Consider the following 19,614-nt stretch of genomic DNA (forward strand, 5'->3'; position numbering starts at 1 on the left):
ATCACCCTTCACTACCAGAGGCGGCATTTCCCGCTGGCCACCCATTTCAGTTCCACCTCCCATTCCCATATGTGGGTCCATGGCTTCCTCTGCTACTACGATGAGGACACACTCAAGTCGGAGGAGAAACACCTGATATTCCATCTCGGTTGCTCCAACCTGATGACATGAACATTTATTTTTCCAATTTCCAGTAACTCATCCCCTTCCCCCTCTGTTTTTACATTCCCCATTCTGGTTCCACTGCCATCCCTTCTCTTCTCCCCACCGGTTTATCACCTCCCTCTGGAACCCTCATCCTTCCCTTTATTCTGGGTCCATCTCCTCAACATCAGATTCTCTTCAGCTCTTCACCTTTCCCATCTGTCACCTCCCAGCTTCTCCCTTCATGCTCCCTCCTCCACCCACTCACCTGGCCTCACCGATCACATGTCATTTGTACTCCTTACCCTCCCCCATCTAATTTTGGCTTCTGCTGCTTTCTTTCGAGTCCCGATGAAGGTTCTCGGCACAAAATATTGACTCTTTATTCCTTTCATTTAATGCTGCCTGACCCGCTGAGTTCCTCCAGCAGTTTGTTTGTGATTCTCGGGATTTCCAGCATCTGCAGAATGTTTTGTGACAGGTAGACCACAAGACAGTAAGACAGAGGAGCAGAATTAGGCGATTCAAACCATTGAGTCTGCTCCGCCATTCCTTCATACTGATTCCGGATCCCACTCAACCCCAAACACCTGCCTTCTCACCATATCCCTTGATGCCCTGACCCATCAAGAAACAATTCATTTTCGCCTAAAATATACCCATGGACTGGGCCTCCACGCAGTCTGCGCAGAGAAACCCACAGATTCACTACTCTCTGGCTAAGCAAATCCTCCTTACCTCTGTTCTAAAAGGTCGCCCCTCAGTTTTGAGGCTGCGCCCTCTAGTTCTGGATACTCTCACTACAGGAAACATCCTCTCCACGCCTATCCTATCTAGTCCTTTCAACATTTGGTAGGTTTCAATGAGATCCCCCTGCATTCTTCTAAATTCCAGTCAGTACAGGCACAAAGCTGGTGAACGCTCCTCATATGTTAACCCCGTTATTCCTGGAATCATCCTTGTGAACCACCGCTGGACTCTCTCCAATGACAACACATCCTTTCTGAGATATGGGGCCCAAAGCTGTTGGCAAAACTCCAAGCTTGGCCTGACTAGTGTGTTATAAAGCCTCAGCATTATTTCCTTGTTTTTATATTCTGTTCCCCTTGAAATGAATGCCAACTTTGTATTTGCCTTCTTTACTAAAGACTCAACCTGTAAATTAACCTTCTGGCTGTCTTGCATGAGGACTCCCAGGTCCTGCTGCACCTCTGATGTTTGAATGATCTCCCCATTTTGGTCCACACTATTGTTCTTTTTACAAAAATGCATTTCCATACATTTCCCAACACTGTATTTCACCTGCTGCTTTTTTGTCCATTATTCAAATTTGTCTAAGTCCTGCCACAATCACATTGCTTCATCAGCACTACCTACCCCTCAAACTACCTTCGTATCATCAGCAAACTTTGCCAGAAGACCATCAATTCCATTGTCTAAATCAATGACAAACAATGTGACAAGTAGCAGTCCTAGTCCGATCCCTGAGGACACCACTAGTCACTGGCAGCCAACCAGAAAATGCCCCCTTTATTCCCACGCTGCCTCCTGCCTGTCAGCCATTCCTCTATCCGAGCCAGTATCTCTCCTGTAAGGAAAGATCCTTTTGCTGTTGTTGCTTGTTTGGTTGTTGTAAAGTTGAAGTCAGAAGTTTACATACACCTTAGCCAAATACATTTCAACTCAGATTTTCTGCAATTTCTGACATTTAATCCAAGAAAACATTCCCTGTCTTAGGTCAGTTAGGATCACTACTTTATTTTAAGAATGTGAAATGTCAGAATAATAGTAGAGAGAATGATTTATTTCAGCTTTTATTTCTTTCATCACTTTCCCAGTGGGTCAGAAGTTTACATACATTTTGTTAGTATTTGGTAACATTGCCTTTAAATTGTTGAATTTGGGTCAAACGTTTTGGGTGGCCTTCCACAAGCTTCTCACAGTAAGTTGCTGGAATTTTGTTCCATTCCTTCAGACAGAACTGGTGTAACTGAGTCAGGTTTGTAGGCCTCCTTGCTCGCACACGCTTTTTCAGTTCTGCCCGCAAATTTTCTATCGAATTGAGGTCAAAAAATGATGCAAGTCTGGTTCATCCTTGGGAGCAATTTCCAAACGCCTGAAGGTACCACATTCATCTGTACAAACAATAGTTTGCAAGTATAAACACCATGGGACCACGCAGCCGTCATACCGCTCAGGAAGGAGACGCATTCTGTCTCCTGGAGATGAACGTACTTTGGCGTAAAAAGTGCAAATTAGTACCAGAACAACAGCAAAGGACCTTGTGAAGATGCTGGAGGAAACAGGCAGACAAGTATCTATATCCACAGTAAAACGAGTCCTATATCGACATAACATGAAAGGCTGCTAAACAAGGAAGAAGCCTTGCTCCAAAACCACCATAAAAAAGCCAGACCACAGTGTGCAAGTGAACATGGGGACAAAGATCTTACTTTTTGGAGAAATGCCCTCTAGTCTGATGAAATAAAAATTGAACTGTTTGGCCATAATAACGATCGTTACGTTTGGAGGAAAAAGGGTGAGGCTTGCAAGCCAAAGAACACCATCCCAACCGTGAAGCATGGGGGTGGCAGCATCATGTTGTGGGGGTGCTTTGCTGCAGGAGGGACTGGTGCACTTCACAAAATAGATGGCATCATGAGGAAGCAAAATTATGTGGATATATTGAAGCAACATCTCAAGACATCAGCCAGGAAGTTAAAGCTCGGTCGCAAATGGGTCTTCCAAGTGGACAATGACCCCAAGCATACCTCCAAAGTTGTGGCAAAATTGCTTAAGGACAACAAAGTCAAGGTATTGGAGTGGCAATCACTAAGCCCTGACCTCAATGCAACAGGAAATTTGTGGGCAGAACTGAAAAAGTGTGTGCGAGCAAGGAGGCCTACAAACCTGACTCAGTTACACCAGTTTGTCTGGAGGAATGGAACAAAATTCCAGCAACTTACTGTGAGAAGCTTGTGGAAGGCTATCCAAAATGTTTGATCCAAGTTAAACAATTTAAAGGCAATGCTACCAAATACTAACAAACTGTATGTAAACTTCTGACCCACTGGGAAAGTGATGAAAGAAATAAAAGCTGAAATAAATCATTCTCTCTGCTGCTATTCTGACATTTCACATTCTATGTGAATATATGGCATGACGTCCAGAACTGTGACAAATTTCTATAGATGTGTGGTAGAGACTATATTTACAGGTTGCATTGTGGCCTGTCATGTAAATGCCAATGCCTTTGTACAGTAAAACCTACCAAAAAAGTGGATCCACAGGTAAAGCCCTCCCTACCATTGAGCACATCTACTTGGAGCATTGTCACAAGAAAACAGCATCCTTCATCATGGACCCAAACCGTCCAGGCCATGCTCTCATCTCTCAGCTGCCATCAAAAACAAGGTACAGGAACTTCAGATCCAGCACCACCAGGTTCAGGATCAATTACAACTGAACCATCAGGCTCCTGAACCAGTGTGGATAACTTCATTCACCCCATCACTGAACTGTTCCCACTGAACTGGACTCACGATCAATGACTCTTCATCTCATATTCTCCAGATTGTTTACTTATTTATTTATTATGATGGTTTTTTTTGTCTTTCTTCTTGTATTTGGATCTTTGTTGCTTTTTCTTTGCACATTGATGGGTGCAGTCGATCATTGATTCAATTGTGTTTCTTGTATTTAACGTGACTGCCTGCAAGAAAAGGAATCTCAGGGTTGTACATGGTGATACATCTGTACTTTGATAATAATCTTGCATTGAACTTTGAGCTGAAGATGGGGTATCTGACTCAGGTCGGAGTTAATGGACACATGAGGGAGTAATGGGTTCAGGACAACAAGAGGAAATGGGATTGATGGGATTGCTCTGAGAACCAAAATAGATTTGATGATTTGAACACACACCTTCCATGTGAGAAGGAAATACAACAAAACAATATAGTAAGTTAATCTTCACCTTTCACTTGACAGAAACAGTCACACATCCTTCAGTCCCACGTCACATCACAGTTTGCTGAACTGCACCAGATTCTCACCGAGAAAGAGCAGCGCATTCTCAGAGATCTCAGGGAAGAAGAGGAGAGGATCCTAAATCCAATGGAGAAAAATCTTCGAGAGATTCAAAAGAATTTAAATTCTATTCAGGAGGACATCTCAAGGTTACAGGAACAGATGGATCAAAAAGAGAATGTGATATTTCTCAAGGTGAGAGATTATATTTCTGTTTGCTTTTGTAAAAGTAGACAAAACTGTGATCAATACAATTGAAGTAACTGTGACATTTACAGTTGGTTGTAAACTGATTTACGACAGAGAAATGTTTCAGAAGTTCTGGACTGTTGTTGTCCCAAAACTGGACTTCCAGAATATCGGTATGTCACTGGACCATCTGCGCTCTTTATGTGAGTGAGTTAATCTCAACATAACACTGAACCGGTGATTGTTTCCTCAATTCCCATATCAAACATCCCAGAAACTCATATTAATATCCAGTTGCAGTCACATGCTGTGAGTGTGTCTGGTGCCGTGGGTGTGAGGGTCTCTCTGTCAATCAGTGAGAGTAAAGGATCAATTCCAGAATGTGACCCACACATCAGATTTATCATCAATAGGTAAATGTGCTTTCTATTAGATTAGAGCATTAAGGGAAACCTACACTGTTTCTTTACATTTTCAGAAATACTTCTTGTTCATTTTCCAAGTGGTTCTGTGTTGTTTGTACTTGCGTGTGACTGTAGGAATGTGAATTTACAACATCTTGTAATGATTTGGATGAAATTCAGGATGAGGACTGCAAGTCTCAGTCTTGTTCAGATTTGTGTTTTATTTATTTCAGGAGGAAACTCATCAGAAGAGGAGGTAGGATCTGCTCTTTGCTGAATCTCTGTATGGATTTGTAAACTAGTTCAACATTGCAGTTCATAACCAACAATTTTACATTTGCAGAATTAGTGACAACATCCAGGAATTCTCAGTGACAGATGGTTTCCTTCCAGTTGAAAAATTCGATCACCTCTATTTGTTGAACTCAGCGTTGAGAGAAACACTTGATGACATTAATCGAGGTAAAACTTACACTGATTCATTTGTCTTTGTTTACGAGACTCAAGTCATTAGAATTAGAAGCAAAGATTGTCTGTAACAATGGGCTAAAGGGGAATTGTAGTTTTATTCCAGCTTTAATCTTACCTGCTGGGAAACATCAGTGTCACATTGTCAGCTGGAGATGTCTGACCCCTGAACACACCGACACAGGGGCACAATACAACCAATACACGGGACTGTTAGATGTCCCACTGTATCCTGTTCCCATCCAGACGGTACAAATCCGACAGGACATGAGTCTGAACCCGACCACATAATCTGGGGATTTAATATTCATTTAATGACATTACAGGGAATAAAGGCCAGTCACTGTAGCGTAGTGGTTAGTGCAAGGTTATTCCAGCTCTGGGTGTCAGATTTTGAGTTCAATTCCAGCACCTTACGTAAGGATTTGTATGTTCGTCCCTTGACCGCATGGGTTTCCTCCGGGTGCTCTGGTTTCCTCCCACAGTCTAAAGATGTAGCAGTCGGTAAGTTAGTTGGGCATTGAAAGTTGTCCTGTGGTTAGACTCGAGTCAAATAGGTGGGTTGTGGCTCAGTGTGGCTTGTTGGGCTGGAAGGGCCTGTTCCATACTGTATCTCTAAATAAAATAAAGCTTGTATCAGTGTGGCGTCCAGTATTGTCAGAAAGATACACATGAGACCCTCGTGAGCCACTGACCCTGTCTGACCTGTCTGTGACTGTAGACTCAGGTCTGCCCCCTGCTGGACTCACGAGTCTCACTGTTGTTAACAAAGCACTACATTGAATCATTGAATCAGACTGAGCCCGGACACACCAACCAGGATTGACCCCGGTCAAGATTTCACCAGCACCTCCTATTTTGTAATGTCATATGTTCCAAAAAGTAATTTGCTGAACTTATTTTCCTCAATTCCTTGGATTCCGTGACCTCCCTGGGAAATACAGATAAGAAATATCAATTTAAAACCACTTCGTTCTGCAATGGCTCCAGATTGTTCCTTAAATAGACCAATTCTTTCATGAGCTACTCTTTCATTTAATATACATATCGAACCCCTTAAAACTGTCCTTTACCTCAATGCCGGAGTGATCACATGTTCACTTTCTGCCCTTAAATTTCCCTCATCCGTACACTCCTCTGTCTCTGAAACTCCTCAGGTCAGAGAGCTGTGACCAGGCGGTTCTCAGAGTTCAATCTCCTGTTGTTCACTCTTTGTGACCAGAGCCTCCACGATGTATTTTCTCAGTTCCCTCAGTAACCTGATCACACTGTGTCTGTACTGACCATGAGACCAAATTAAACTAATTCCACCTGCCTGCCCACGTTCCACATCCCTCCATTCCCTACCTGTTCATCTGTCTGTCGAATCACCTCTTAAACATTGCTGTTGTATCCATTTCCTCAATACTCCTATTTATTTAACCTGGCATTCAACAGACATGTTTCGTGTCTCCACTTTATCCCATTGTGAAGCACTTTGAGTTACATTGTTTGTACGAAAGGTGCTCTGTAAATTAATTCTTCTGATTATCATTGTACTTCTAATTTTCTCTCAGCTCAAGCTGGTAAAACCTGAGGTACGGGCACGGACAAGCCACTAATTTCTCAATTGCTAGGAACTTTCGACTATTCTAGTGGTGTTTAGTATTGTGGCCTTCTGAAGATTTACAGAAATATTCCCGTGTGGGTCTAATTTGTTAATGCTATTATCTGGTGACTTTGGGATGATACCAGTTGTAGATGTTACCAATAGTAATAAATGATGATGTTTTTATTATTATTATTATTGATACTCCAAAGCCAAAAACAAGCAGTTGGAGGAGCTCAGCAGGTCAGGAAGAATCTGCAGAGACAAAGAGATGGTCAAAGTTTCAGGTGGAGACTCTGCATCAGAGTCCTGCCTCTCTGGTCTCTTGTGAGACCAAGTGAGACCTCACCAAAGTTTCAATGGCTGCAACAGGACTTGCCAACTTCCACGTTCAATGCCCTGACTGGTGAAGACAAGCTTGTCCTACACCTGCCTGACCAGACTCTGCACTTGTGTTGCCACTTGAGGGAGCTGTGGTCTTGGACCTCATTGCTCCAGGTTAAACTCCATCAGCCATTTCTCCATCCAGATCTCCAACTGATCCTTTCATACTGTACCCTTCAACAATCTTCTTGCTATCCACAACTCCACCAAATTTGTGCCAATTCAAGTGTGCAGGCCACATATATCACTCACCAACAGAATTACCAGCACTCCAGACAGAATAACACTCCTCCACCACAGTCCTCTGTCTTCTGTGGCCAAGGCAATTGTGAATCCAATCGACATTCCTGTTTAGTAATATGGATACGTTGCAAGACATAGCGACTCATTTGTCTTAATTCCCCATCTCCCATACCTGTCTCCATGGGAAGTAGGTGAAATGCCTCTCCCACGTCCTGTGACTCCAGATGTCAACGACCACGTTGATCCTGAATGGGCTGAACCCCTGGATCAGGACTGAGAGTGGAATGTGGGTGATGGGGTGGTGGAGGTGGGTTTGTGGCAAAGGGGACAAAGATCTTCTGTTACCATCTGCATTAACAGTTCATCCACATGCTTCTCACCACTGGCCCATCCGGTTCTGGTTCCATCTGTCATTCATCTCTCTCCTAATAGTTCCCATTATCACCTCCTTTACTGATAATGTTCCATCACACTCTCTCCTTGCTCCATCTCCCTCTCACTTTATCCTCTGTCTCCCCTCTCCACCCTCAGTCCTGATGTAGGGGTTTGACCTGAAACGTCAACAGTCCCTTTTCTCCCACAGATACTGCTCGACCCACTGCGTTCCTCCAGCAGATTATGTGAGGCCTGATAATTTGATATATTTAAGGTGGATTTAGAGAAACTTCTGAAAGATTGAGAGATTGAGGTTTTGGGGAACTGGTACAGAAGAGGAATTGATACCGGTATCGATCAGTCACTGTCACATTGAATGAAGGGTCTGTTCCTGTGTTGTACTGTTCTGTGTTCTCTGTTCAGACGAATGAGAGGAGATATCAGGGAAACACAAAATTCTTCCCGGGTTCAACAGACAGGATGTAGGGAGGATGTTTCCCCTGTCTGAGGAGTTGAGGGTCAGGGGTCACTGTCTCAGGATGGGTGAACCCTCTGAGGATGGGGTAGCTTTGGAATTCTCTGCACCGGAGACTGTGGGGTCTCAGTCATTCAGTTCATTTAGAGTCACAGAGTCAGCGTCTTACAGCACAGAAACAGGCCTTTCAACCCATCAACTCTGTGCTAACCTATTTACCCATCTATACTCATCCCATTGGCTGGCATTAGGTCAGTCTCCTTTTGTGTCTTGTGAACTGTAGTGTCTGTCTGAGTGTCTTTTAAACACAGTGACTGTATCTGATTCCATCATCTCCTCCAGCAGCAAGTTCCAACATCAACCACTCACCGTTCAAATAGACTCACCTTAAACTCCTTCCTCCCACCTCAGACATGTGACCACTTGTATTTGATCCCACTCCTGTGAGAAGAAGATTTCAACCATCTGCTCCGTCTGTGACCCGGCTTTAATGGATTGTTGGGAACAGACTAACAGATTTGGTAAATGTTTTGGGTGGATAATTAGGGAATTGGTATGGGAGTATGGTCTTGTCGATTTGCAGATTAACCCAACAGTGGCCTGGCCAGGAGTTCAAGTTTGGATATTTCCGGATGTGGAAATAGATTTGTCATTACTGGGGATAGACAGGGTCTTGTGGGTGATGAGATGGTGTCTGGTCATTTATGGCAGCAGTATTTTGCCCTTTTTGCCTATTTTCACCGATGGATCTAAAGACCCAGTCAATAATGGGTGGGGTCTGTGATATTTATCCCCTGGTTTAGTGTCGAGCTGGGGAAAAGGCTGGCAGGTGGATTATCTGTCTATACAGCAGAAGTTATGGCCATTATCATTAGTTTGATGCTGCTGCATGGGCAACAGCCGGTTCTTCAGATCTTCCCACACAGGCTTGCACCCTGGAGAGGACACAGTCCACCAGAGGTGTAAATCCATAATCCCCTGGGATTGATGGCTGCCTATGAGTTCAGGGGAGGGGCCATTTGGGAAGGAATAAGAGGGAAGACGCTTGGTTGGTGAGATTGGGGTTAGGATACACAGATTTTCACTCCACTTTGGTGCTTGTTAGTAAGTATGGGAATGAGTCGTGTGATTTTTTTTAAGGTATCCGAGACAGTGGAACATGAGATCATGATGTGCCACAGATATTTGGTAAACGTAGGAAGCTGTTTAATCAATTATTGGGTAGATCTGTGGTCCCTGGGCTGCAGGATATTCTGGCACCTGAAGCAGGGATGGATAAGTCATGTAGGACCCTGGTTAACTTTTTCATTAAAAGAGGTTTGTGGGGCATGACCTGATCCCTGTGACAGCTCCTATCATACTCCAGTCCAGTAGGTGGCGGTAATGTACCTTCCTGATCGGTGCGAGCTGCCATTAGCACAAAAGTCAGTGGAAGGAGAAGGTTCGGTGCTCAGTTGTCAGCTGGACTCTGGATTCTCGTCTCAGTCTCATATCGTGTATCGATTCTCGTCTCGGATACTCCAGCACCTGGGTCCTTACCGTCCTCGCCTCGGACTCTCGTCACAATATGTGTATCATCAGTAGGTACGGGTGAGGGGCCAGAAGACTGTAGGGTGGCTATTGGTGAACATTTATTTATGATAGACTATCGGGAAAAGCCTGGGAAGTACAGACCGGTGAGCGTAACGTCCGTGGTGGGTACATTAATGGAGGGGATTCTGAGAGACACGATCTACAATCATTTGGAAAGGCAAGGACTAATCAGGGATACCCAGTGTGGCTTTCTGCATGGATGAAGAAGACCAATGATGGAAAAGCAGGAGACATTGTCTACATGGACTTCAATGAGATATTTGTAAAGGTAGTTTATGGTAGAATATTCCAGAGAATTAGATCACATGGGCTACACTACCATCTGGCCAATTGGATACAGAGCTGCCTGGGTTGTGACCTGTGTCCAGTGGTGTTCTGCAGGGTTGGGCGCTGGTCCACTGTTTTCATCATTCATATGAATGATTTGGAAGTGGGAGTAGGTGACATGTTCTGTATGTTTGTGGAAGACTCTAAAATTGTTGGACATTGAGGACTGGAGGACTTCATAGTCATAGTCATAGTCATACTTTATTAATCCCGGGGGAAATTGGTTTTTGTTTACAGTTGCACCATAAATAATAAATAGTAATAGAACCATAACAAGTTAAATAGTAATATGTAAATTATGCCAGTAAATTATGAAATAAGTCCAGGAGCAGCCTATTGGCTCAGGGTGTCTGACCCTCCAAGGGAGGAGTTGTAAAGTTTGACGGCCACAGGCAGGAATGACTTCCTATGACGCTCTGTGCTGCATCTCGGAGGAGTGAGTCTCTGGCTGAATGTACTCCTGTGCCCACCCAGTACATTATGTAGGGGATGGGAGACATTGACCAAGATGGCATGCAACTTAGACAGCATCCTCTTTTCAGACACCTCCGTGAGAGAGTCCAGTTCCATCCCCACGACATCACTGGCCTTACAAATGAGTTTGTTGATTCTGTTGGTGTCTGCTACCCTCAGCCTGCTGCCCTAGCACACAACAGCAAACATGAGAGCACTGGCCACCACAGACTCGTAGAACATCCTCAGCATCGTCTGGCAGATGTTATAGGACCTCAGTCTCCTCAGGAAATAGAGACAGCTCTGACCCTTCTTGTAGACAGCCTCAGTGTTCTTAGACCATTCCAGTTTATTGTCAATTCGTATCCCCAGGTATTTGTAATCCTCCACCATGTCCACACTGACCCCCTGGATGGAAACAGGGGTCACCGCTACCTTAGCTCTCCTCAGGTCAACCACCAGCTCCTTAGTCTTTTTCACATTAGGCTGCAGATAATTCTGCTCACACCATGTGACAAAGTTTCCTACCGTAGCCCTGTACTCAGCCTCATCTCCCTTGCTGATGCATCCAACTATGGCAGAGTCATCCGAAAACTTCTGAAGATGACAAGACTCTGTGCAGTAGTTGAAGTCCTTGGGTTATAAGGAGAGGCTGGATAGGCTGGGAATTTTCCCTGGAGCTTAGGAGGCAGCCAGAGGAAGTGCAGTAGTGGGTGCTGTTATATATTCTTAAATAGAATTGAACTGGTTCATGGATAGGAAAGGGTTAAAACAATGATGGGCAAATGGGACTAGCTCGCTGAAACAAGTTGGTCAGCACGAGTGAATTTGGCTGAACAGCCTGCCTTACCTCCTCTTTAAATGCCTCCAGTATTCACTCACCCCATCCTCATCTAACTCCGGTGTTGCTCCACCCCTTTCTCATAAACATTTCCACTGGTTATCTTCCTTTTTCCTTTCTCTTGTTGAGTTGGCTTGCAGGTACAACAGGTTATTAAGAAGGGAAACAGAATGTTGGCCTTCATTGCTAGAGGGATTGAATTCAAGAGCAGGGAGGTCATGTTGCAACTGTACAGGGTATTGGTGAGGCCACACCTGGAGTACTGTGTGCAGTTCTGGTCTCCATACTTGAGGAAGGATATCCTGGCTTTGGAGGCAGTGCAGAGGAGGTTCACCAGGTTGATTCCAGAGATGAAGGGGTTAACCTATGAGGGGAGATTGAGTCGCCTGGGATCATTCTCTTTGGAATTCAGAAGAATGAGAGGGGATCTTATAGAAACATACAAAATTTTGAAAGGGATAGATAAGATAGCAGTAGGAAAGTTGTTTCCATTCGGTGAGACTGGAACTCCGGGACATTGCCTCAAGAATCAGGGGAGAAGAGTTCGGATTGGGATGAGGATAAACTGTTTTTCCCAGAGAGTGGTGAATCTGTGGAATTCTCTACCCAGGGAAGCAGTTAAGGCTTCTTCACTAATTATATTTATGATGCAGTTAGATAGATTTTTACATAGTAGGGGAATTAAGGGTTATGGGGGAAAGTCCGGTAGTTTACGGACAGATCAGCCATGATCTTATTGAATGGCGGACAGGCTGGATGGGCCGAATGGCCTACTCCTGCTCCCATTTCTTATGTGAAACATCCATCGTCCATCTCCTTCCACATATGCTGCTTAAACCACTGAGTTTCCTCAGATTTTGTTAATCCTCGGGAACGTTTTAGTTGTCGATCCGCTGTGTTTGTGTAAAACCCCGGGAAAGGGTCCTGTCGGCCACTCGACTGCGCCTGAGGCCCGGCGGCCTCTCCCCCGGTCCGGTCCCGGGGCCGCGCTGCCCGAGTCTGCCCCCGATCCCCGGGGACTCTCTAATTCTCTGCTTCTCCCCCCAGTCTCTGTCACCCTGGATGTGGAAACGGTGAATCCGCGGCTCGAGGTGTCTGAGGATCGGAAGAGTGTGAGACGGACCGGGACCCGGAGGAAGCTCCCTGACACCGGGAAGAGGTTCACATACTGGCCTTGTGTGCTGGGATCGGAGGGGTTCACATCGGGGAGACATTACTGGGAGGTGGAGGTGACGGGGAATCGGTGGTGGGATCTGGGAGTTGCCGCAGAGTCTGTGAAGAGGAAGGGATCGGTCACACCGAGTCCGGGGACCGGATTCTGGATCATCGGGTGGGATGATGACGAGATGAAGGTTCTCACCTCCCCTGACTCCCGTCTCCCTGCCGGTCCCATCCCCGGGAGGGTGGGAGTTTATCTCAGTTACCAGTCCGGGACAGTTTCATTTTACAACGCGGAGACCAAGTTCCATCTCCACACCTTCACTCGGAATAAATTCACGGAGAAACTTTATCCTTTGTTCGCGATTGGATATAAAAACGAGCGGCTGAGAATCTGCTCCGGTTCCGCTCCGGGTCTGTAAATGGTCGGTCCCGGGACCGGCGTCAGGAGTAAGTCAGTGTAAATATAAATGTGCGGAGAGTGAAATAAACACGATGTGAGAATTATCGATCCATTAATTTTAACTCGTTCACCGCATTAGCCGGGTGAGCAGCCAGAAGCCGTGGTCCATGTCGGTACCAATGACCTGGGTCGGGCGAGTGACAGCTTCTGCTCAGCGAGTTCTGTACTAAGTTAAAGGGCTGTACCTTCAGGGTTGTGATCTCAGAATTACTCCCTATGCCATGTGCTAGTGAGAACTGGGAAGATTATACAGTTTAACAGGTGGCTAAGGATTTGATGTAGGGAGGAGGGTATAAAATTTTTGGATTGTTGGTCTCTCTTCCAGGGGAGGTGGGATCTGTACCACAGAGACTGTCTGCACCTGTACTGGAAGGGGATTCATATGCTTGTGGGAAAGTTTATTAATGCTGCATGGTGAGGTTTAAACTAGAGTTGCAGGGGGATGAGAACAGCGAGTGGAGAAGTTGTTGAGACAGATATTGGTAAGACCTCAGACCAAGTCAGGAATCAGAATGTTGAGCATGGTGTGACTGGTATCTGAGCTGTGTAAATCTCAATAAAAGAAGTACCGTAGGAAAGGGGGATGAGCTCAGGACATGGATCAACACCTGGAATGATGATATTGTGGTGCTCTGGGAGGGGCGTGGTCGACAGCTGCTGTGAAATAAGAAAGGTCTGACCACATTAATGGGATTATATTACAGACCAACCAACCATACCGGGGATTTAGAGGAACAAATTTGTAAAGAGATCACAGACCATAGCAACAAACATAAGATTGGTAAAGTAAATTATTTTAACTTTCTACATATTGACTGGGAATCCCACATATTGACTGGTTACCAGAGGATTGGAGGAGAGCCAATGTTGATCCACTGTTTAAAAAAGGCTCCAAACAAAACCCAGAAAATTATTGACGTCAGTTGTGGGAACGTTATTGGAAGGTATTCTAAGTGACTGGATGTATAATTTTTGAGAGACATGGACTGATTAAGGATAGTCAGCATAACTTTGTGTGTGGTCGATCAAGTCTAACCAATCTTACAGTTTTTTAATGAAGTTCCCAGGAAAGTGGATGAAGGCAAGGCAGTGGATGTTGACTACGTAGACTTTAGCAAGGCATTTCACAAGGTCCTGCATGAGGGGTTGGTCAAGAAGGTTCAGTCGCTCAGCGTTCAAGATGAGCTAGTAAATTGGATTAGACATTGGCTTTGTGGGAGAAGCCAGAGAGTGGTAGTAGATGGTTAGATGGTTGCCTGGAGACTGGAGACCTGTGACTAGTGGTGTGCTGCAGGGATTGGTGTTGGGTCCCTTGATGTTTGTCATCGATATCACTGATCTGGATGATAATATGGTCACTGGATCAGTAAATTTGTGAATGACACTGAGATTGGGGGTGTAGTGGACAGTGAGGGCTCTGCATCAGCTGGAGAAATGGACTGAACAATGGCAGATGGAATTTAATGTCAACAAGTGTGAGGACAACCGGGGTAGCTCTTACACAGTGAATGGTCGGACACTGAGCAGTGTGGTATGTTACGTACCCCGTAATGGGTTAAAACAACCAGCAGAAATGGAACACAACTGGAGTCTGGTTTTGCTGTTAACAAATGCTATTTATTAGTAACTGCGTAATAAAGTAACATAAAACCAGATAAATCAAGCAGGTTAACAAAAGTTATACATTTATAGGTGTGTAAATATCAAACCTCAAACTTCTTCAAACTTAGGATGGTATTTGATACGGTCTTTCGATGGGAGGTAAATGAAGTCAGTTCAGTTCATGATATTGAGTTGAGTCGAATTGAGGAGAGAGAGAGAGAGAGGTGTTGTAGTACACAAGTATGCAGATACCATCGATCCTTCCGTGGTTCTCCGACTCCCTTAAGGTCACCGATTGTGACCACACTAAAGGGACCGTCTTCACGTGGTAAAGCGATCAACCCAGGCAAGGGTTAAACACACTGAGAGCTTTTCACCAGTCACCCCCTTACACGCACTGATAGTCACGGATCGACTCTTCTTAATCGATCCTCAGCCGCACCCTTGTGGGCACTTAAAAGTTCAGTAGCATCTGCGTGTATTCTCCTGTGTGTCTACGTGTGTCTACTAAAGAGACAATTACGCTGGTTTAAATACTGGTGCACGAAACACCAGCTGTCCATCATGTAGCTCCTCCCTTCCGTCACCATAGCAACTCACGAGCTGCTCGATGTCTCTCTCTCTCTCTCTCTCTCTGAAACAGCGACACACTCTCTCTCTGTTTAAAGGCACAGTCCATAATGAATAATCCTTAGGATTCCGTCACAGGTAGAGCAAAGTGATCTGGGAATATAGGCCCATAATTTGTAAAAAGTAACGTCACAGGTAGATAGGGCCATAAAGAAAGCTTTTGACACATTGACCTATCGAAATCCTGTATTGAGTACAGGAGATGGGATCTCATGTTGAAGCTGTGTAAGATGATGGAGAGGCCTAATTTGGAGTATTGTGTACAGTTTTGGTTACCTGCTTACAGGAGAGATGTAAACAAGGTTGAAAGGGTACAGAGAAAAATGACAAGGATGTTGCCGGGTCTGGAGGACCTGAGTTATAAGGAAAGATAGATTAGGTTAGGACTGTACTCTGTAGAATGTAAACAATTGAGAGGAGATTTGATAGGGGTGTACAACATTGTGAGTGCTTGTCACTCTCACTTTCAGCTTCCACCACTGGCTAGCAGTTTTGTGAAAAGGAGAGCTGAGTGTGTAAGTCTCTCGACACGCCCTGGTGCTCGTGAACCAGAGCCCCAGATATGGGTAAATATCCCCACTGCCTCGTGAGCAGCCTCGGGAGAGACGGAAGCTACGGGAATAAACCCAGACAGCAATCCAGAGTGGAGTCCCTAAGGCAGCTGGACATCATTGAACATCCTTCCAGCAGATCCGACAACCAAGCTGGTGCCAAACAAGCTTCATAAGCTTTCCTTTCGACCACACTCCTGAGGGTGAGAGGGGGATTTTGACGACTGGCCATCTCAGGGTCTCCATACCTTCTGCCTCGGCTTGTTATGATGATCATCGTCACCCATTGTCCTTCGAGACAGTTGGATGCCAACACCAATCGATGGGCTGAATGCAAGCAGGCTTTTTCCACTGAGGTGAGTAGGACTACAAGCAGAGATCCTGGGTTAGGGTGAAAGGTGAAAAGTTTAAGGGGACACAAGGGAAACTTCTTCACTCGAAGGGTCATGAGAGTGTGGAAGGAGCTGCCAGCACATGGTCTATGTGAGCCCGATTTCAATGTTTAAGAGAAGTTTGGATTGTTACATGGATGGAGGAGTATGGCGGGCTATGGTCCCAGTGCAGGTTGATGGGAATAGGCAGTTTAAATGGTTATGGCAGGAACTAGATGGGCTGAAGGGCCTGTTGCTGTGCTGTACTTCTCTGTGACTCTGTCTATGGAGGGAAGTAGATAGTTGACATTTTGTCTCGAGGCCCCTCATCCGGACTGAAAGGAAGAGCAGAGACAGTCAGCATAGAAAGGTGGGAGGAAGGGTGGAGTGAGAGCTGGCAGCTGATCCAGAGAGGGAGGGGTGGAGTGTGGAAATGTGTCAGAAGCTGGGAGGTGAGAGGTGGGAGAGACAAAGATGATGAAATCTGGTAGGAGAGGGAAGTGGAACCTGGAATAAAGGGAGGAAGTTGGGCAGGAGAGTGTGGGTGATGGGCAGATGGAGAGGATGAGGGAGGAGGGTAAAGATATAGGGTGATGGGGACAGGTGGATCAGGAGAAAGAAAACTATAAAGGAATAAAGACAGGTGGAACGGCTACTGAAAGTCTGAGAATTCCATGTTCACATCACTGGAGGTCCATGAGCCAGTACTCATCGGAGGATCAGGAGTGGAGAGGGTCAGTAACTTTAAATTCCCGGGTGTCACTGTCTCAGAGGATTTGTCCTGGACCCATCACATAAATTTTATTGCGAAGAAAGCAGGACAACGACTTAACTTCCTCCAGAGTCTGTGGAGGTTTGGCATGACATCAAAAACCTTGGCAAACTTCCATAGATGTGAGGTGGGAAGTGCTGACTGGCCACATTACAGCCTGGTTTGGGAACACAACTGCCTTTGAGTGGAAAATCCTACAAAAGGTAGTGGCTTCAGCTCAGTACATCACTGGTAAAACCCTCCCCACCATTGAGTACATCTACATGAAACGTTGCCGTAGAAAAGCAGCATCCATCATCAAAGATCCTCCCCACCCAGGCCATGCTCTTTTCTCACTGTTGCCATCAGGTAGAAGATACACGCGCCTCAGGACTTGTTCAAGAACAGTTACTACCCCTCAACCACCAGACTCTTGAACAAAAGAAGATAACTACACTCATTTAAGGACTCTGTTATATTGTTATTTCATGCTCGTTATTTATTGCTATTTATTTGTATTTCCTGAGTTTGTTTACTGCTCTTAGTTCCTGATATTTACAGTTTGCAGTTACTGTTCTGTAATTTGCTAATTATACCCGCAGAAAAGGAATCTCAGGGTTGTATGTGGTGACATGTATGTACTCTGATAATAAATTTTACTTTGAATTTTGAACATTGAACCAGTTTACAGGCTGCCCTGGCGGAGCGTGAGGAGCTGTTCCTCTAATTTACGAGACAAATCGAGCCGGGATCCTAACCGGTTTCCACATGGAATCAGTTATTCTATTTGGAATCATTTTATCCCCGGGAAATGCAGGGAAAAGAACAGCCGGTTGGTCAGGATCCACGGAGAGGGAAACAGATCCACGTGGACGACATGTTCTGGAATTCATTCAAATGCTGCCGGACACTCTGTGGTTTTTAAGTGGTTTTTGTTCATTCTTAGTTTATTAACCCTCTGATTCAAAGAAACAAACAACTACAACAGCAAAAGGATCATTCCTTACAGGGGAGATACTGGCTCGGATAGAGGAATGGCTGACAGGCAGGAGGCAGCGTGGGAATAAAGGGGGCATTTTCTGGTTGGCTGCCAGTGACTAGTGGTGTCCTCAGGGATCAGTACTGGGACTGTTACTTTTCACATTGTTTGTCATTGATTTAGATAACGGAATTGATGGCCTTGTGGCAAAGTTTGCGGATGATATGAAGATGGGTTGAGGGGTATGTAGTGCTGAGAAAGCAATGTGATTGCAGCAGGATTTAGACAAATTTGAATACTGGAAAAAAAGCGGCAGGTGAAATAAAGTGTTGGGAAATGTATGGAAATGCATTTTTGTAAAAAGAACAATAATGTGGACCAAAATGGGGAGATCATTCAAACATCAGAGGTGCAGAGGGACTTAATCATAGTCATAGTCATAGTCATAGTCATAGTCATACTTTATTGATCCCGGGGGAAATTGGCTTTCGTTACAGTTGCGTCATAAATAATTAAATAGTAATAAAACCATAAATAGTTAAATAGTAATATGTAAATTATGCCCGGAAGTAAGTCCAGGACCAGCCTATTGACTCAGGGTGTCTGACCCTCCAAGGGAGGAGTTGTAAAGTTTGATGGCCACAGGCAGGAATGACTTCCTATGACTCTCTGTATTGCATCTCAGTGGAATGAGTCTCTGGCTGAATGTACTCCTGTGCCCAACCAGTCCATTGGATGGGAGACATTGTCCAAGATGGCATGCAACTTGGACAGCATCCTCTTTTCAGACACCACTGTCAGAGAGTCCAGTTCCATTCCCACAACATCACTGGCCTTACAAATGAGTTTGTTGATTCTGTTGGTGTCTGCTAACCTCAGCCTGATGCCCCAGCACACAACAGCAAACATGATCGCACTGGCCACCACAGACTCATAGAACATCCTCAGCATCATCCAGCAGATGTTAAAGGACCTCAGTCTCCTCAGGAAATCAAGACGCCTCTGACCCTTCCTGTAGACAGCCTCAGTGTTCTTTGACCTGTCCAGTTTATTGTCAATTCGTATCCCCAGGTATTTGTAATCCTCCACCATGTCCACACTGACCGCCTGGATGGAAACAGGGGACACTGGTACCTTAGCCCTCCTCAGGTCTACCACCAGCTCCTTAGTCTTTTTCACATTAAGCTGCAGCTGGGAGTCCTCATGCAAGACGGCGAGGAGGTTAATTTACAGGTTGAGTCTTTGGTAAAAAAGGCGAATACAAAGTTGCATTCATTTCAAGGGGAACAGAATATAAAAACAAGGAGATAATGCTGAGGCTTTATAAGACACTAGTCAGGCCACACTTGGAGTTTTGCCAATAGCTTTGGGCCCCATACCTCAGAAAGGATGTGTTGTCATTGGAGAGAGTCCAGTGGTGGTTCACAAGGATGATTCCAGGAATGAAGGGGTTAACATATAAGGAGCGTTCAGCAGCTTTGTGCCTGTACTGACTGGAATTTAGAAGAATGCAGGGGGATCTCATTGAAACCTACCGAATGTTGAAAGGACTAGATAGGATAGGCGTGGAGAGGATGTTTCCTGTAGTGAGGGCAT

The 19,614-nt window shown here is 45.1% G+C and overlaps 1 protein-coding gene across 1 annotated transcript in view; it reads left to right on the forward strand.

Annotated features, from left to right (window-relative positions):
* LOC134346608 (zinc-binding protein A33-like) overlaps positions 1 to 16,668 on the forward strand; it is a 29,989-nt gene extending 13,321 nt beyond the window's left edge. Inside the window, exons 3-6 of the mRNA XM_063048047.1 lie at positions 4,135 to 4,368; positions 5,000 to 5,022; positions 5,110 to 5,228; positions 12,561 to 16,668. Of these exons, the coding sequence (XP_062904117.1) occupies positions 4,135 to 4,368; positions 5,000 to 5,022; positions 5,110 to 5,228; positions 12,561 to 13,093 (909 nt within the window). The 3' untranslated portion in view covers positions 13,094 to 16,668. The remainder of the gene's footprint in view (positions 1 to 4,134; positions 4,369 to 4,999; positions 5,023 to 5,109; positions 5,229 to 12,560) is intronic.
* The last annotated feature ends 2,946 nt before the right edge of the window (positions 16,669 to 19,614 follow it).

The sequence above is a fragment of the Mobula hypostoma genome, chromosome 5 (genome assembly GCF_963921235.1).
Source record: "Mobula hypostoma chromosome 5, sMobHyp1.1, whole genome shotgun sequence".
NCBI classification, from domain to species: Eukaryota; Metazoa; Chordata; class Chondrichthyes; order Myliobatiformes; family Myliobatidae; genus Mobula; species Mobula hypostoma.